A 16,707-nucleotide genomic window follows, 5' to 3' on the forward strand; every position below is an offset into this window, starting at 1 on the left:
CTTGTCTTGAGAGCAATAAAGATTTATATATAACCCTCTTGGAAGACCAACAAGTGGTTTTACTACATAAAAGTGTGGTCTGTGTTTCCTCATGCATGTCTGGTCATACCAGTATGTCCAGGCAGCCTATGGAATTCCAACATGACAGCACTTTGAGGATAGTGGACAGTGAAACTCTGTAGTCACAGGTGTGGCAACAGAGAAAATGAAGGCTATTTGTATTGTAGCTTTGCTCTATCAAACCAAGAAAAGGGAATGACTAAACCCCAGAGGGGCTCTTAAAATTGGAACATGGGGTCAGTTGCAGGTTACCATCATAGCACTGAAGAAACAGTATTGCAGTATTGCATCTGGAAGTTCACTCAACCCAGGTTTATTGCACAGCACCCATGACAGATGTAAATGAGGCACAACACTGTTTCCTGTTTTAGCCACTGGACCCGGGGGTTGAGGGTTCGAGTCCCAGCAGAAACATTGCCCTTGCACTTTTCAGCAGCCCTCCTAAATTCATAACATCCATCTGTATAAATGGCCATTGACATATAAGCTACCCAATGCAAATGACCCATGTATTGTAAAATACACTGTAAGTGTACCTAATAGCTTGGGGCCATAAGTCATCTGAGAGAAACAGTGAACCTGAGAATTATTTTTTTCAGTTGTATTTTCACAATAAAAAGATCTCAGGGTTTCCCATCTTCATATTTTGCCTTCATTTCTTTTATTAAAGCATAATTTACAGTAATTTATACATGACCCCCATTTCAGAGAACCATAACGTTTTGGACAAATGGCTTCTAAGGTGTTATCTTCTCAACCAAAAGCCTCAAAAATCATTGGATGACACTTCATCCTTCAGCAAGACAATGATCCCAAACATAAATTTACTATTTATTTACTGCTAAATAAGCATCAGAGTTTTTCAAAGCCATATACTGGGAAATTCATGAGTGGCAAAGTCAGTAACCCGATCTGAATCCAATTGAACATCTGTTTCATATTCTGGAGAGAAAACGTATAGCAACCATCCCCTGACACAAGCAGGAGCTGCTGATGGCTGCAGTACAGGCCTGGCAGAGCTCCGCCAGAGAAAATACTCAGCACTTGGTCATGTCTATGGGTTGCAGACTTCAAGCAGTCATTGTGTCCAGAGGGTATGTGACAGAGTATTAAATATGACTGCTTTGAAAATGAATATGATTACATACTATTAATATGGGCGGCAGTGTAGTATAATGGGTAAGGAGCTGGCCTTGTTACCTGAAGGTTGCAGGTTGGGACACTGCCATTGTACCCTTGAGCAAGGTACTTAACCTGCATTGCTTCAGTATATATCCAGCTGTATAAATGGATGCAATGTAAATGCTATGCAAAAGTTGTGTAAGTCGCTCTGGATAAGCATGTCTGCTAAATGCCTGTAATGTAATGTAATATATCCCAAACATAATGGTGCTCTGAAATGGCAAGTTATCTATGTGGAAAAAAATGTATCTAATTTCTACAAGGTGAAACGACAGTAGATAAAAAAATAGCCTCAAATAAAAGCTGGGATTGTGCACTTAACTTCATGTGAATTATTTTTATTAAAAAACTAACTTTGAGGAGTGCAGGGCCAAAACAAGTAAAAATATGTCTTTGTCTCAAAACTTATGTAGCTCTATATATGTCTTTATTGTGGTATATCACAATAAAATGTAATTTTGCTGTATCTTTGCTGTATCGTTCTTTACTGTATGCTTAGTATTCCTCATCTCTTTCACATTTTTTCCCAATACACACTACTTTATAGACGGCTTTCATTTTCAAGAGAGAAATCACTTTGATAAACAGATTTGCTCTGAGGAATAAAAAAAGGTAGATCCTGCCAATAGATAGGCAGGCCAGACACCTCTAATCTCTCTCCATTGGCTCTGCAGATGCCACATGAAGCCTTTGGACTATTGATGTCTTTTATCGCTGATGCACAATGGGCCTGATTTGCAGCGCTCTCATAAGGACATGATCAAGCTGCCATCTGGCACTACAGGACCCACAAGCAGTGGGGTTTACTCACGGACTACAAATTTGCATTACTCTCGTAAAGAGCCATTTTTAGAGGCCTGTTAAATGAAGTTTAATAACAGTCATAGGGACTGTCACTGGACTGGTGAATATTTTTGTGGCCAAACACCAACAAGATGCTTTGGATATTTCAATGCCCAGGCAAAAAACTATAAAATAAATAAATAATCAATAGATATGAAGCTTTGGTGTTTGCATGACACTTCGCTTAAATCCAGTCAGGGAGGCATTTCTCCATTTTCTTGTGCAAAACCATGGTATCATGTTCATGTACCTTTGCAAAAGTTGGCAATGTTTTTGTTGTTGTTTTCTGTAATTTGGTATACTTTTTTAAGTCAAATTAATAAAAAAAATAATTAAGGTACTACTACTACTACTACTACCACCACCACTACTACTACTACTTACTAATAATAATATTTCAATTCAGTGCCTTAACACATCAGTATCCTGCATTCATATCCTGTCCTGGTTTTAGCAGAAAAATGGCCAGAATAGCTCCAGGTTACCTGCTGGAACAGGTGACTCAAGGGAACCTGTTATGCTGACACTTTGACACAATGACATGCTCTGGTTTGGGGATATTAAGCAGACAACTGAAATAACACCGTTATTCTTTTATTTCTGTTTGCTGAAGTGCTTGCCATTTCACCTGTTTTAGAATCCATTTCATGGTATATAATGTTGTCCCTGTATACTATATAGCATACATATGCATTCATTTTAGCTTTCATATGACCACAATGGTGAGTTAAAGATGATGATATTAGAAACTATTTTAAGACCTTTATGTAACAGATCAAGTTTGCCTTTGTGTGTTTTCCATTGAGGCATGACATATTTAACATATATATGTATTTGTCCTTTCGATTTCTTTACTTCAAGCTTGTAGTGAGCTTTAATGGGAAAGATTGTTACACTGGAATTAGGCTATCTTGTTTCAATTCTTCTTATATAAGTAACAATAACAATTACCATGAATCAAATACCTATCTGTGGCTTCCCTTGTGACATATCCAGTTCACAAAAGGCTTTCTTAGTGGAGTGCTGAAGCTTATGGAATGGATCTAATCGAAACCTTACTAATAGCCAGGAGTCCCAGGGGGAAAAGCATGCTTGACTGCTGTGTTACTCTGGGAGGGAGGGTTTCAGTCAGCAGTACAATGTCTATACCCCCCACACTGCTGAACAGTGACTCGTTTGATCCATTGGACATGCAATCGTCTTGCGTCATGACTACCAGTTATGCAGTCTTCCATTGGCTGCACAGTACAACTGCTGGATGTTGGTGGAGCAAAAAGAAATATTGAATGATACAGTTGGGAGGACGTGGATGCATGTGTGTGTATGTGTTTGAGATGGACTGCAATTATGTCTGGCCATATCCAAATTGAAGAGAAGGAAAATGGGAAGTCAAAAAGAAAATTAAAGAAACAGGAAAAATAACCTATACACATATTTTTGTATTTATACACACATGTCTATGAAATTTGAATACGACCACCGTCCTGTGTTTCAGGAGGAGGAACTACGGAAGAGTGGAGAGTCCAAATACCAGCATCTGAATGAGGACCTGCACGTTCTCATCGAAGTGTTCGCCCCACCGGCTGAGGCGTATGCGAGAATGGGTCACGCACTTGAGGAAATCAAAAAGTTCCTCATCCCTGTATGTATACAACATGCCAATATTTTCAGATTACTGGCAATATTGTCAAGAAAACTAGTCAACTCTGTTGACAACTCTGCCCTGTTGTAGTTAGTGGTATGAATTCAGGACCGTAAGTTATGTAAAATAATACATAAATGTGTTTCTCAAAGCAAACAAAAAATATTGAGGTTCAAAGAAATAGGAATGATTGACATTGTTCTGTTAGGTTCATCTAGTATTGGATTGTACTGTAAAATGTGTTCTTCAGTCAATATTACATAACATTCCAACTGATGGATTTTAAGAACTAAGGTACGGCAGCACAACTTAATTTTCAAGGTGATATTGATCAATCTGACTCAGTGTATGGAGTCGGAAGGCTGGGTTCCAGATGTGTGCAGAAACACCGTCAGGAAGTTTATTTCTGTTGGACCCACAGTAATACCAGGAGTCAATTTAGTTTTCATCTTGTTACAGTGTATGCATTACTGGATTGTGTTCTACAGTTACCTGTAATCATCCTTTTTGTTCATTTTCATAACAGAAGATATGCTAGTGCAATAAAGACAATTAAAGCAATCATGTCTGCATTTCTATGTTGTGCCTGAAATAGACCGCTGCCCACTCATACAGTTGCCTTGTGTGTTACCCTTCTGACCATATATGTTTCAGTGAATATTAAACAGCAAAATGACACCATTGCTTGAATAACCCTTTTAGTAGCCTTTATCTTAAATGCATGTTGCGCTCACAAAGGAAAAAGTAAGCAAATGTGATGATGAACCTGGGAGGAATCTGAAATGTCCATTGCTTCAGGAGAGCCAGTCATAGCACTGTAAGTGCATTAGTTAGATTTTCCCTAGCTGTGCGCCTGAGATAAAGGAGGTAATTTAATATGCCGTAATTGAAAGGGGAGGTGTGCCTCGTCCGCAGGATTACAACGATGAGATCAGACAGGCGCAGCTGCAGGAACTGACATATCTGAATGGGGGCTCGGAGGAGGCCAAGGTGCCAGTGGTGAGGGGGAAGCCGGCGGTGCGAGGAAGAGGAACGCCCACTCCCGGGCCGCCTAGGTAACGCAAGCTTGTGGAGCCACCTACTTTCTTTCTTTCTTTTTCTTTCTTTCTTTTTGTGTGGGTAGAGCATGCACTAAATATCAAACCACCAGCCACACCTGGATTGAATATAAAGGGCGACAGGACTATAATAATAATAATCATCTGATTTGGTTTAAGGAACAAATTAAACATATTGGGCATAAAACAATTGCAAACCCTTAGCAGACAAAAATGACACTGCAGTGCATTTACTTGTTTTGAAACTCCTTCCTCTTTGATTAACTTCCATTTCACACAAGTGCTCAGTTTTGTTATTGCAGGATTACAGAGGAAAGACTTAATAAGAAAAATCTGGACTTAGTAATGGTGTCATCTGGAAAAATTTACTTTATGATCAGGAATTAAAACCATGATTGCAAATGGATATGGAGAGTTTTTCTGGTGCTAAATCTCAAGGCTATTCATTTCATGAGGCAAATCGTGGTAGAGGGAATTAATGCATTAAAATGTGCAAGATGAGAGAAGTCTAATTTATCCTGAATTAGGAAGGATGGAGCACAACATCTTTTTGATGTCTGACTAGGGTTATGAGGAATAGCAAGCTGACGTTCCAAGAAAACTTTCAATATTTTCATAAAACCCCGTCATTTTATGAAACAAGACAACACAACAAGGCATGGTAGTGTTTTGGTATTTTTTGACTCTATGGTTGTCTGTCGGTTGTTTGATTCCATGTTCTGAAATAGTTCCACAAGAAAAATGAATACTTTGACCAAGGCAAGACACTTTATGTGAACAGAAGCACATTTCTTACTTTTTAATTACAGTCCCATCCATCGATTTTGAAAATCTTTTGTTTGCTTGTCTCTAGTTTGGTTTGATATTTTATGTGGGAAAATTTGACATTGAAAATGTAATTTAATATATATTTTAATAATAAAAAATACACCTTTGACACAATAGTGCTTATTAGACTTATATGTCTAAATGTGTTGGCAGCTGTAAGCCTAGCTCTTTGCTTTGTCTTCTGAGTTTGAATATCACTTCTGATGATCACAATCCTTGTTGCACAAAACATGTCACTTCTTGTTTTATATATATATATATATATATATATATATATATACACACATATATATATATATAGATAAATACCTTGACACCTAATACCATAGGATCAGGAGATTCACTAGGTCATATGGATTGCCATTTCGATGGTTTTAAGATGGAATGCAATTAGAAGATTTTTGAACTAACTATACTTAACAAATACCATGACTAATTTGTGTATGATTGAAAACAATCAGCATACCATGGGTTTGTTTAAGCCTTTTAATGTACTCCAAGTGTCCACCTTTACAAAAGCAGCTATGCAAATAGGTCTTTATGCTATTGTGGCACTTTTTTTTACTGGATTTAAAAATCTGCAGCACATCCTTACGTTGAGCAGACGGTAAGAAAACAAATGAGCCAATTAAAGCAGGGATTGATTAGGTGGCCAGACTAAGGGAGCAGATTTGTTTTTATCTGCATTTGTTTATTAGGGTAGGGTTCCAACCTTCCAACTTTCACAAGCATAAGCATGAGAAATAATGTGTCATTCCAGTTTCCCATTCAGTCCTCAGGCTTACTACTTACAACTGGATAGGGCATATGCTTGCACTTCCTGTTTCATGTAATGTCAAATATTCCCAGGAAACAAATCTAAATATTATTGCATCATGTTTATCGTGTCGCATCATGTTTATCGTGTCACATCCTGGCTCAAGGGCCATGACAAAAGGGAGACGCACACTGACGCATTTAAAAAGCAAAGGTGCATTTATTCTAAATAACCTAATTATACAAAAACAGGACAAACGTTGGGTGTGAAAGTCAGCATTATCAGTAGTGTAGGTGAGTGGATGTCTGAAAGGTATGGTGAAACAATGTTGTATGGTGTAAAACCAAAAAAACAGCCAACACCAAAACAAAAGCCAAAATGTAGAGAGAGCGCTCCCTCTCAAACTGGAGACAGGCATCTTAACCTCTCGGGGAGCCCTGGACGCAGGTGCTCCCAATTGCACCAACGACCCTCTGCTCCGCCCTTCAGGCACCTGTGAACAATACCACAACGAGCAGCATGGGCAGCAGAGTAGGGGGTCGTCACAATTATCATCGTGGAGCAGGTTTTATATAAAAACTGTTTAAAGAGTGATTTGTATTATATGAGTATCTAAGCCAGGGGTGCACAACTCCGGTCCTGGGGGGGCGGTGTGCATGCTGGTTTTTGTTCCAACCAATTACCTTAGTTTTAGTTTTTTGACAGCTCTGTAAACTAGGCTGGTTAACTCCTGGACTTGAGCACAGTAAACTCTTTAGGATACGCTTGCAGTGTGCAGCTGTAGCTGGTGTTTATGCAATTTTCAGATCAAGATATGATTGAGCTAATTGAATAATTAAGAAGAGAAGTTGGCACAAAATCCTGAATCGGATCGGCTCTTGTTGTGCACTCCTGGTCTAAGCATACCCTAATAGACCATGCACATACGTTAGATGCCCATGAAGAGTTTGAAAACTTAAAAATTGCAAATGTAACAATTTTTTATGAGTTATATCATCATCACCTCTGCTGAATGGGTTTAGCAGTCATTTGCATTATGTTACACTGGAATTCCATGGCCCTTGTCACAGGAGTTTTCCTTTTTAACTTAAATTTTAGCAAGGTCAAGCTAGATGGGAAAAAAGCCTTGTGTGTCACAGATTCTAAATATTGTACTCAAAGTAAAGTATTCAGCCCCCCCCCCCCCATCTAAAAAAAAAGTCCCAGGTTTTTTAGGACCATCTAATGGGAAATAATCTCAGGTGCCATTATCTGGGAAGGGACTTGTTGTACAAGGTTATAAGTACAGCTACCAGTATACATTATATACATGTAAAGCCGGAAGATGCTGTCACGGAAATGTAGCTGAAGTTGCAGATATATTGAGGCAAGCCATGTTTATGCACACACTTTCCACATTGAAATTAAGGGGGGGGGGCATTCAATACTCCTGCTTTGCTGTTCGCTCACAAACTTTTACTGACAGATTAAAATGTTAACTTCATTACTTACGGAAAACATTGCACTGCCTGTCAGCGTAAAATCTCCATGCACAGCGTTCAACGTGTGCACATTGACAGCTACCTGGCCAAAAACTCGAAATCTGGAATATCTAGAGTGTGGAAAAGGTTGAAGCCGATGGTTCTGTGTCCTCTCTTCTTCAGCCTGTCACTTGTGTCTGTGTTGTTAGGAGTCGGGGAGGAGTGCCCCCTCCGCAGGCAGTGGTTCCGCGGGGTGCTGCCCCCAGGGGAGCCCCGCAGAGTCGAGTTCCGGCCTCCAGGGGGAGAGGCGTGCCAGCACAGAGGGCCCGTGGGGCGCCCCCCTCGACTGGATATCGTCCTCCGCCACCCATAGTGCAGGACACATACGGAGAATACGTGAGTACCCTTAAACTATATACTTACACTGCTGAGTAGCGTATAGTGACCCAGAGCCAATGTCTGACAATGTTGGCCGTTCTTTGCTCTTGTATTCTGCCTGAATGAGACAAGCACTAATGATTTGCACGTCGAGCTCAGCCTGCTGTCATTGTTCTAGAAAACAGGGCTGTGACATCACGTTTCTTCCATTTTACAACAGGGAAAAAGCACTTTGCAAAGCCACGCTCTCCTATCATTTGTCCAGACGCTTGTCTAGTCCCTGTCACTGCTCTGTCAGGCTAAGCATGTTATTTAGCTCAACTGTTTGACTTGACCGCTGTAGCATTAAAGACGTTAGCCGCATCTGTCGAGTGACATTAGATAGCACGGTGGAAAAATCTGATTTCCCCTGCGAACCTGCCATATATGCAGGGGAGAGCACTCTGACCTAAGCCATTCATTTATTTATTTATTTATTTTTCTGATAAAAGGTCAGCGCTGGAATCGGAATCTAAAATAACTCGCGCTGAATCCCTCTGCCTGATGTTGTCAGATACGTGAGCTGTACCCGGTCACAGCTGTTGTCTTCCCCCCCCAGTTATGTATTCAATTAAAGCCAGAACATGCAATGCCATCTTTCACAGGTGTTCATTTTTGTTATTTATAAGCCCAGTTAGTCATATACCAGGACATCTTTTCCAAAAATATTGAAAAAAAGGAAGGCTGTGATCATCCAACTTTCATAGAAATTTTATGGAGGCTTTGAACCATGCATATACAGCATGTAAGAAACAATGACAGGCAGTATATTATACTAAATCACAATTTGTTCATTAACTGTAAAGAGTTTTGAATAATAATTAAAAAAATTTGGACTGAATATATAAGCATTACTGTTGCTCTTTAACCAAAATATGGTGTAGCCAGCTACATAGCCATATTTGTTTCATTCATGTATCTGGCTGGCTACTTAGCTACACAGCTTCTTTCAGCCAGCTGAATGGCTATCTAGCTTGCTAATATCAGCTCAGTTCAGTTAAAATGAAAAATAAAATGAAATATAGCTAGCTAGCCAGCACTGGCGTATAGCCTAGCATCAATGAAATCATTAACATTAGCTGGACGGCTAATTAGAGTAGCTGCCTACTTAAGTAGTTACATAGCTTTTCTTCAAATGTTTAATTGCAACAACACACTGGCTAACAACAACAATGTGCTATTAACGTATAATTGAATCTAAATACACTGCACAATAGCTAGTTAGCCCAGTTACATTAACTAAAAGTTAACTACAACTAGCCAGCCAGCTGCTAACAGTTTCCAGTTGTGTGAGCTACTGTAAGATAAGCAATGTGTTCATTGTAATATGGTCTCATTTTGATATCAATACCTTTAATGGCGTGCCTAGGTTTTGACAGTTTTAATTAATGACTTAAAGACAGAGCATTGTATGCATGAGTTACTTGGCACTTTTTTATGTTTTTGTTGGGATAAAATGTTATTTAACAGAAAAGGTAAGGGCTTGGACAGCTAGTTGTCTGGCACATTTGTTTAGATGATGCCTGGTAGAATTGAAAATAAAGTTTGTAATGTAATTTTCATGGCACCTGAATAGCATTTCTTTAAGCACATCACATTTCCAATTTTATACAATTTATTGATACAGCTTTGATCCATACAACAGCATGAAGAATTGTATCACAATCCTAAATTAAAGTACTATGGGCAGGAATCCATATATCAAAACACAAGTAATATATCAAGTTAGGAACTTAATATATATTATTATATAACTTATTTATTCACCTCTCTTCACCTATTTTATAAGGTGAAAAGTATCGTAGTCTTACTAGTTTTACTAATAATAAAGAATTAAGTTGACTTTCACATTATCATTAAATGACTATCATACATTAAGTGGAATGCACTGCACACTATAAAAATCCTCTTTTGAATGGAAAATGGAAAGCTTTACATAATTGCTCTAATGTTAAAAATGAAAATACCAACACCACTGATGCAGCTTTCAAGCTACTGAATGCCCCACATAACTTTGCAGCATATTGTCATACAGTACATGCAGTTTCATCAAATGGAGACCATGTGGCTTTCGTTGACTGTAATGCTTACACATGAGCATACTGGCTCTTAGTTAAAGAGTTTGGTGAAATGTAAAAGCTTGTAAAAATTAGTCATTTTTTAGAAGCACACGTCTGACTAATATGTTCTTGTGGAAAAACATGTGAAATGAAATAATTTTTAGTATCCATGTGAAGTGGTCCAATGATCTGTAAAAGTGTAGCCAGTTGTGTAATTAGTGCATATGACAGATTGAGGTTGCAGGTTATTATTGGGTGGTGCTGATTAAATATATAAATAAACTCTGGCTATTTTAGTAGCAAGTTAACACAGATAGTTTCCCTTGGTAGAGATTAGATATAAACTTACTGTAAGTAGACATGTTAATGCAGCTGGTCAGCTAAGTGACCTTTAAGGTTTGAGTAAAGCTTGCACTATTTCTTGTAACTAAGGATAGACCTACTTCTTAAGACCTGTATGACCTACATATCACATAATACTGGGTTTAAAGAATAAGAAATTACTTTCCTGCCCATAGGGATTATGCAGGTATAATATCAATCATATTTTTCCTTTGGCCACTGCAAGTTATCAAACAAAATGGGTACCTGTTATTTATTTTTTTTATGTCATCTATTTCACAATACTCGGTCAAATAGCATCATATGTGCACATTATTAGCTGTAGTCCTGGAAGTGGATTTTATAGGTTGGCTACAATGAATAGGTGTTGCTTTAGGCTAATTTAGGTCAAGTTCAGACTGTCCACGCAGAAAATGTACTCTATTAGTAGTCCTGGAGGATTTTCAGTGAAGTAATGGGCAGAAAAAATGAATACAAAGAATCTGAATTCTGTGAGTAAATGTAAACAAAAAAAGTCACAATAGTAGCCCATAGTGACTGTGTCATTTCTGTTGGGAAGTCTAAAATGTGGCAAATTCACAGTGCTCTATATGTATGTGGTGCATCTAGCCATGTTATAACTTAACAGATGGCATGCTTGCCATCCCAGAAACAAATCAAATATGTTACAATTCATTTTATTTTATAGCAAAATGTAAATTTAGCTTACTTTAAATGGTAGTCAAATTCATCATGCATATGGCAAAAAAAAAGTTTTTATCTTTATCTTTTAACTTCTGCTTATATGCCGCGGGATACAGGCATGAGCACTGCATATTTAATGGACGAGGGGCGAGAAAGGTTACTTCACCTGGAAATTACCCTGTTAGCCTATAGCTAACAACATCTGACAGATTTATATGAAGGCAGCCATTCGAAGGCAGGAGGTCATAGCGAATGCCTTCTGGACCAGCTGTTCCCCATCATTGTCACAGTTGTAAACTGCTCCCATGATACCTGCACCTGTACATCAGCGAACATTGCAACATCTGCCAGAAGACAAATCTGAGGAAGAGACTGCTTATTACGGGTGGAATGAACGTGCCATATAATGGAAAGATTAATTTTTTAGAATGATTTTTATTCAACATCTTTTTTTACTAAGGTAGACCAACCTGCTCATAATTTATTGTGTCTTCAAAAAGCAAGTAGATTTTAATATGGCCATCACTGCTAGGCTCCATGCCTTCTCCTTGCCTCAAACTCTATTAATTTGGTTAGCTCTACCCAACAAAGGACAGTGACTAATCACTAACTGCCATTAGACATGTGCTTAGCATATATGCTGCATTTGGACAGAGCGCTTTGCACATAGATTTAATGTAACATCATACCCCTTTGTGTAGCCTTTTGATATATTGTTAGGACTTGCGTAAAGCACAATTTTGTGCTGTTTATGCTTTGAAAAATGTGTTTATTTCTGTTGATGCCATTCTGTTTGAGCATGACCTCAAAATTTGTTTTTTGATAAAATACTGTTTGAACTTGGGCTCAAAAAATATTTGTCTTGGTAGCTTTTTCTTCATTTAGATACCTTCTGACTAAAATGCATCAAAAAGTAATGTGTTTAACATAATTCCTTCTCAGTTGGTGATCAGTTAGGCATGCAGAATCATGTATAATGGTGTCTACGTTTGGGCCCGATTCATGTTAAGCCAATAGTACACAGTATAAGGAAAATACAGTACATTCAAATAGTGTGTTCCATTGTTGAATATAATATCTTCAAGCCCCGGCTGTGCCGTTGTACCAGATTGCCAGTTTATATGTATATAAAGCATGGCCTCTATGAGAAAAACGTTCTTCTAATGGATCAGTTTTTAGGAAATATTTGGCATAATAATTGGGCATTGAATGGACCCTTCCCAAAGTATTTATGACAATGAACAGTGAAACATGTTTAGTACTTTGTTGCATATCCTTTGCATGCAATGACTGCTTAAAGTCTGTGACCTATTGGCATCACCAGGTGCTAAGTATTTTTTTGATTACAGTGAGATTGTGATGTGAATTATTCTGTCATCGACTGGGGAGTTCTACCTTAGCCTACCATGCCCTTTGCGATTACTCAGCTCTCCAATGCTCTCTTTCTTCTCACTAGTGTTCCAAACAGTCGATTTTGGTAAGCCTAAGGTCTGGCCAATGGCTCTGACTGTTTTTGCTTTATTCTTAGTCATCTTAGCCATGATGACTTCCTTGACTTTTACAACTCTGGTCCTCATGTTGACAAATGCCAATAACTCCAAAGGCTATCAAAAGCCTAGAATCAAGACTAGATACTGAAAGCTGTCTTATGCTGTCACTAAGGAAGCATTTGAACACACCTGACTAATCAGAAACACCCGTGAAGCCACTTATGCCAAGTATTATGGTGCCCTGAAATTGGGGATCATGTATAAAACTTTTCTACATGGAGAAACCAAAATATACAAAAATACCCTTTTATAAAAGCTGAAAACTTTACGCTGACACTTTAACCACATGTGAACTGTTTTATTACAAATTTAAAATTGTGGAGTAGAGCTAAATCAATAAGCTATACTTTTGTCCCAAACATTTTGGAGCTCACTGTAAATTCTGGGCTCCAATAATTGTCTACAGTGAAAATAGAGCATAGAAGACATAACATAACATTCTTCTGGTAACATAGAGGGAGGTGGTCACATATCAACACAAGCTAGCTTTCAGATATTAGTGGTGTGGCAGTGCCAAAGACAATTCCAGAGACAATTTTGTAATTAATATAAACAAGATGCGTTTAAGTAACTTTGTCTTATTCGGAAAAAGACCCCAGCAATTGACCCCAAGTGTGTGTGTAAAGGGAGGGGATAAAAATAAAAAAATAACATTAATTTTCCACAGCCCAAACAATTAAAACAGACCAGATGCAGGAGTTCAGTGCTGTTTCACAATGATGCTATTACTATGTACTGATAAATATGCTACTCGTAGGCTAATACACTTTAGCAAAAACTTTTTTTTTCCTCTTTTATATTGATCACCAATTTAAACGGTTGACTTGCACAACTTTGAAAACTGGCAGTTTCAATACCAGTAACATGTAGTTTCACCCATGCAAGTGTGAAAAACAAATACACTCCTGACTCCAACAGTAGCCACTCTTTGACAAAGGCAGGGCTTACATTGTAAGGAATTAAATTCCTGTTCTGTTAATTGAAGTCTTACAACAAGTTAAAATAAGTTTACACAGAGCTAATTTATTTCAAAGTGAGTGTAGAACAGTCTGTTCAAACTTTTTCTTCCATTGAATACATACGGGACTGGTGCCCAATAATAATACAGTAAAGTGTGCTTTTGAAAGCGGCCAATCATAGCAGTGTCTGTCAATGTACCTTTTCTTTTATGGGAAAGGAGAGTTGAAAAGTCAACCGGTTGACAGATAAAAAGCAGAGAGTAAGTAACTGATAGAGGAAGGAAAGTGCCTTGGCGGAGGGACCAAACTATTCATTGGCAATTTATGGTGAAAGTTCCGTGGCTGGGGAGCAAACGCCCATCTGGGAGAGTAGGCCACGCTACGGACTGCTCCACATGCTTTGCCTGTCAACATGCCTTTGATTAAATCTTTGTTGGCTAAATATAAATTTGTAAGAATTAATTCATTAATCAGTTCAGGTTAATTGAAAAAGTATAAACTGATGCACTTTCTAAGGGATGCAAGCACTTGCCTACCAATTACTAGTTACTATCAACGTATGGTCGGTGTAAAACAATTAAAAGCCTCTTCTCATGTGCTTCCTTTCTGAATGTGCTCAAAACTGTTGACATTAGCTGCTTACTGTATTTATCATAGAGTTTTTTTTAAGATAGAGAGCAGAGAACCATAAGCTTTGTTTGGTTTTGTTTTATGATTATTTGTGAGTTTGATATTGTGGTTATATTCTGGAATACATATCTACTATTTTCCTTATTGTTCCATAGTATGTTTGGCTAGGGTTTCATATTAAACATTAATTATGCATATTATTATTTTATTATTGATTCACATGCACTTTTTATTTTAGTTGTTGACTCACATTATTGTATTGTATCGGTCTATTCATTTTCATTTATAATTACTCACTCATTTTCATTTATTTATAATTTCCTTCAATCATACTGGCTAATGTGTTTGTTAGATTTAGACTGGATATACATTATTAGACTTAGATTTAGATTAGATATATTTTATTGATTTATTATTAAAAGACACGTCCTGTCTTATAGCAGCCTAAAAGATAATCTGTCTCCATCCAGTTTCTGTTCATATTGGAGTCATCCATCACCAAATACAAACCCACAAGTGTACACCACTGTATATAAAAAAATATTATTTGTTCCAAATGTAAAATAACAGTTATTGCCCCACCCAATGTTGATGCCAAGTCAGTGCCTATGAATATTTTTTTATTTATTTATTTACCTGTATTTACCCAGGGTTGGTTTGCTGAGCATGGATGCTCTTTTGCTGCAACACCCTGCTTCACACTCATACACATTCACACCTGGGAGCTGCCCAGTACAACCACAATCCTGTATTGTTGGCCACTGAGCAGCTCCACTGGAGGGAGAGAACATTTTTTTTTAGCCAATTAAATCAGATCTGGGATTTTAGCCAGGACACCGGGGAACCCCCTACTCTTTACGAATACTGTCATGGAATCTTCAATGACCACAGTAAGTCAGGACCTTGGTTTAACGTCTCATCCGAAAGACGGAATCTCCTACAGCACAGTAACCCCGTCACTGCACTGGGGCATTGGGGTTTATTTGACCAGAGGGAAGATTGCCCCCTGCTGGCCCACCAACACCACTTCCAGCAGCAACTCAGTATTCCCTGGTGGTCTCCCATCCAAGTACTAACCAAGCCCACACTTGCTTAGCTTCAGCCAGTCGACAGGAGCAGAGTGCGTGGTGGTATGGCTGCAGAATATGATTGCTGTGTACAAATGAAATTGCAGAAACAGGAATGTAGTAGCACTTCTCATTAAAATCAATCTTTTAAGGATCCTTACTTGTTTTATAATTTTGATTTCATAAATATTAACTACAAAACCAATGCTGGCAATCCTACCAGCTGGTTCCTCCCAGGGTGAAGTGGGCTTATGCTAGCCAGGGCTCCTCAGGCTGCAGGTTACCAGTTGCCTTGCATGTGAGGTAAACCTCTCCCCCTCTCAGATTTGCTAAGGCATTTCTACAGCTGTGCTTGCACCCCAGAGTTATATGAGGGGTAAATAAAAAATATAAAAATTTTAAAAAGGCCAGATATGCAGTTACCTACGAGAACGGTTTGGATCAAATTGAAAGATTCTAGTCGCTCAATTACATGCTACGTGAAGTGTTGCAATAAGTGTTCTTGATCCCTCCCAATTAATTTAATTTTAGGAAGAAAGGGACCCTCAATGTTCTGCACAATGTACAATTAAATGTGATTGGAAACAAACTAGGATCCAATCAGCATGAATTAGCATCCAGTCAGTGACTCAGTGGAACAGCATTGCATTTGTAATCCAAGGAATTATATTCATGGAGATCAGATATGACAAGTTCCATAATCCTTTTCAATCACAAATTTGAATAAAAGGCCATTCGAGCATACAACAGGAAGGGAGGAGAGGAACGACCCTCGGTAATTAAACTGTGCAGCGATACTTCCTGTCTTTTTCATCGGCCTACTCAAAATACACTACATCAGCATTGTCACAACTTGACCTTGAATCTGCCCTTGTGAATGGGGAGGGGAGGCAGTTGCTTAAAATATTGAATGAGCCTACTTATGTTTTATGTACTGTAACTTCAAGACACAATGGCCACTCACAAAAACAAAGTCCTTCAAAAAAGGATGAAATAATTATTTGTAACAGATTTACCTTATGCTGTATATATATATTGTCCAAAGTTTGGGGATATTTTTTCTGTTTTTGCTCTGTACTCCAGCTGTCTGCTTTAATTTAAGGGTATTTAGCCTACATCCATATTAGGTTTTTAAAAAAAATGATTTTTCCCCCTTCTCTCCCTAAGT

General features: G+C 38.2%; 1 protein-coding gene across 3 annotated transcripts in view; it reads left to right on the forward strand.

The window, feature by feature from the left end:
* khdrbs3 (KH domain containing, RNA binding, signal transduction associated 3) overlaps positions 1–16,707 on the forward strand; it is a 103,265-nt gene that overhangs the window by 63,656 nt on the left and 22,902 nt on the right. For all 3 annotated transcript variants that reach the window (XM_064348226.1, XM_064348227.1, XM_064348228.1), the window contains 3 exons: positions 3,581–3,727; positions 4,643–4,782; positions 8,040–8,226. In XM_064348226.1, coding sequence (XP_064204296.1) covers positions 3,581–3,727; positions 4,643–4,782; positions 8,040–8,226 — 474 coding nt within the window. The remainder of the gene's footprint in view (positions 1–3,580; positions 3,728–4,642; positions 4,783–8,039; positions 8,227–16,707) is intronic.

Source organism: Anguilla rostrata, chromosome 8 (assembly GCF_018555375.3).
Source record: "Anguilla rostrata isolate EN2019 chromosome 8, ASM1855537v3, whole genome shotgun sequence".
Lineage (NCBI taxonomy): Eukaryota > Metazoa > Chordata > Actinopteri > Anguilliformes > Anguillidae > Anguilla > Anguilla rostrata.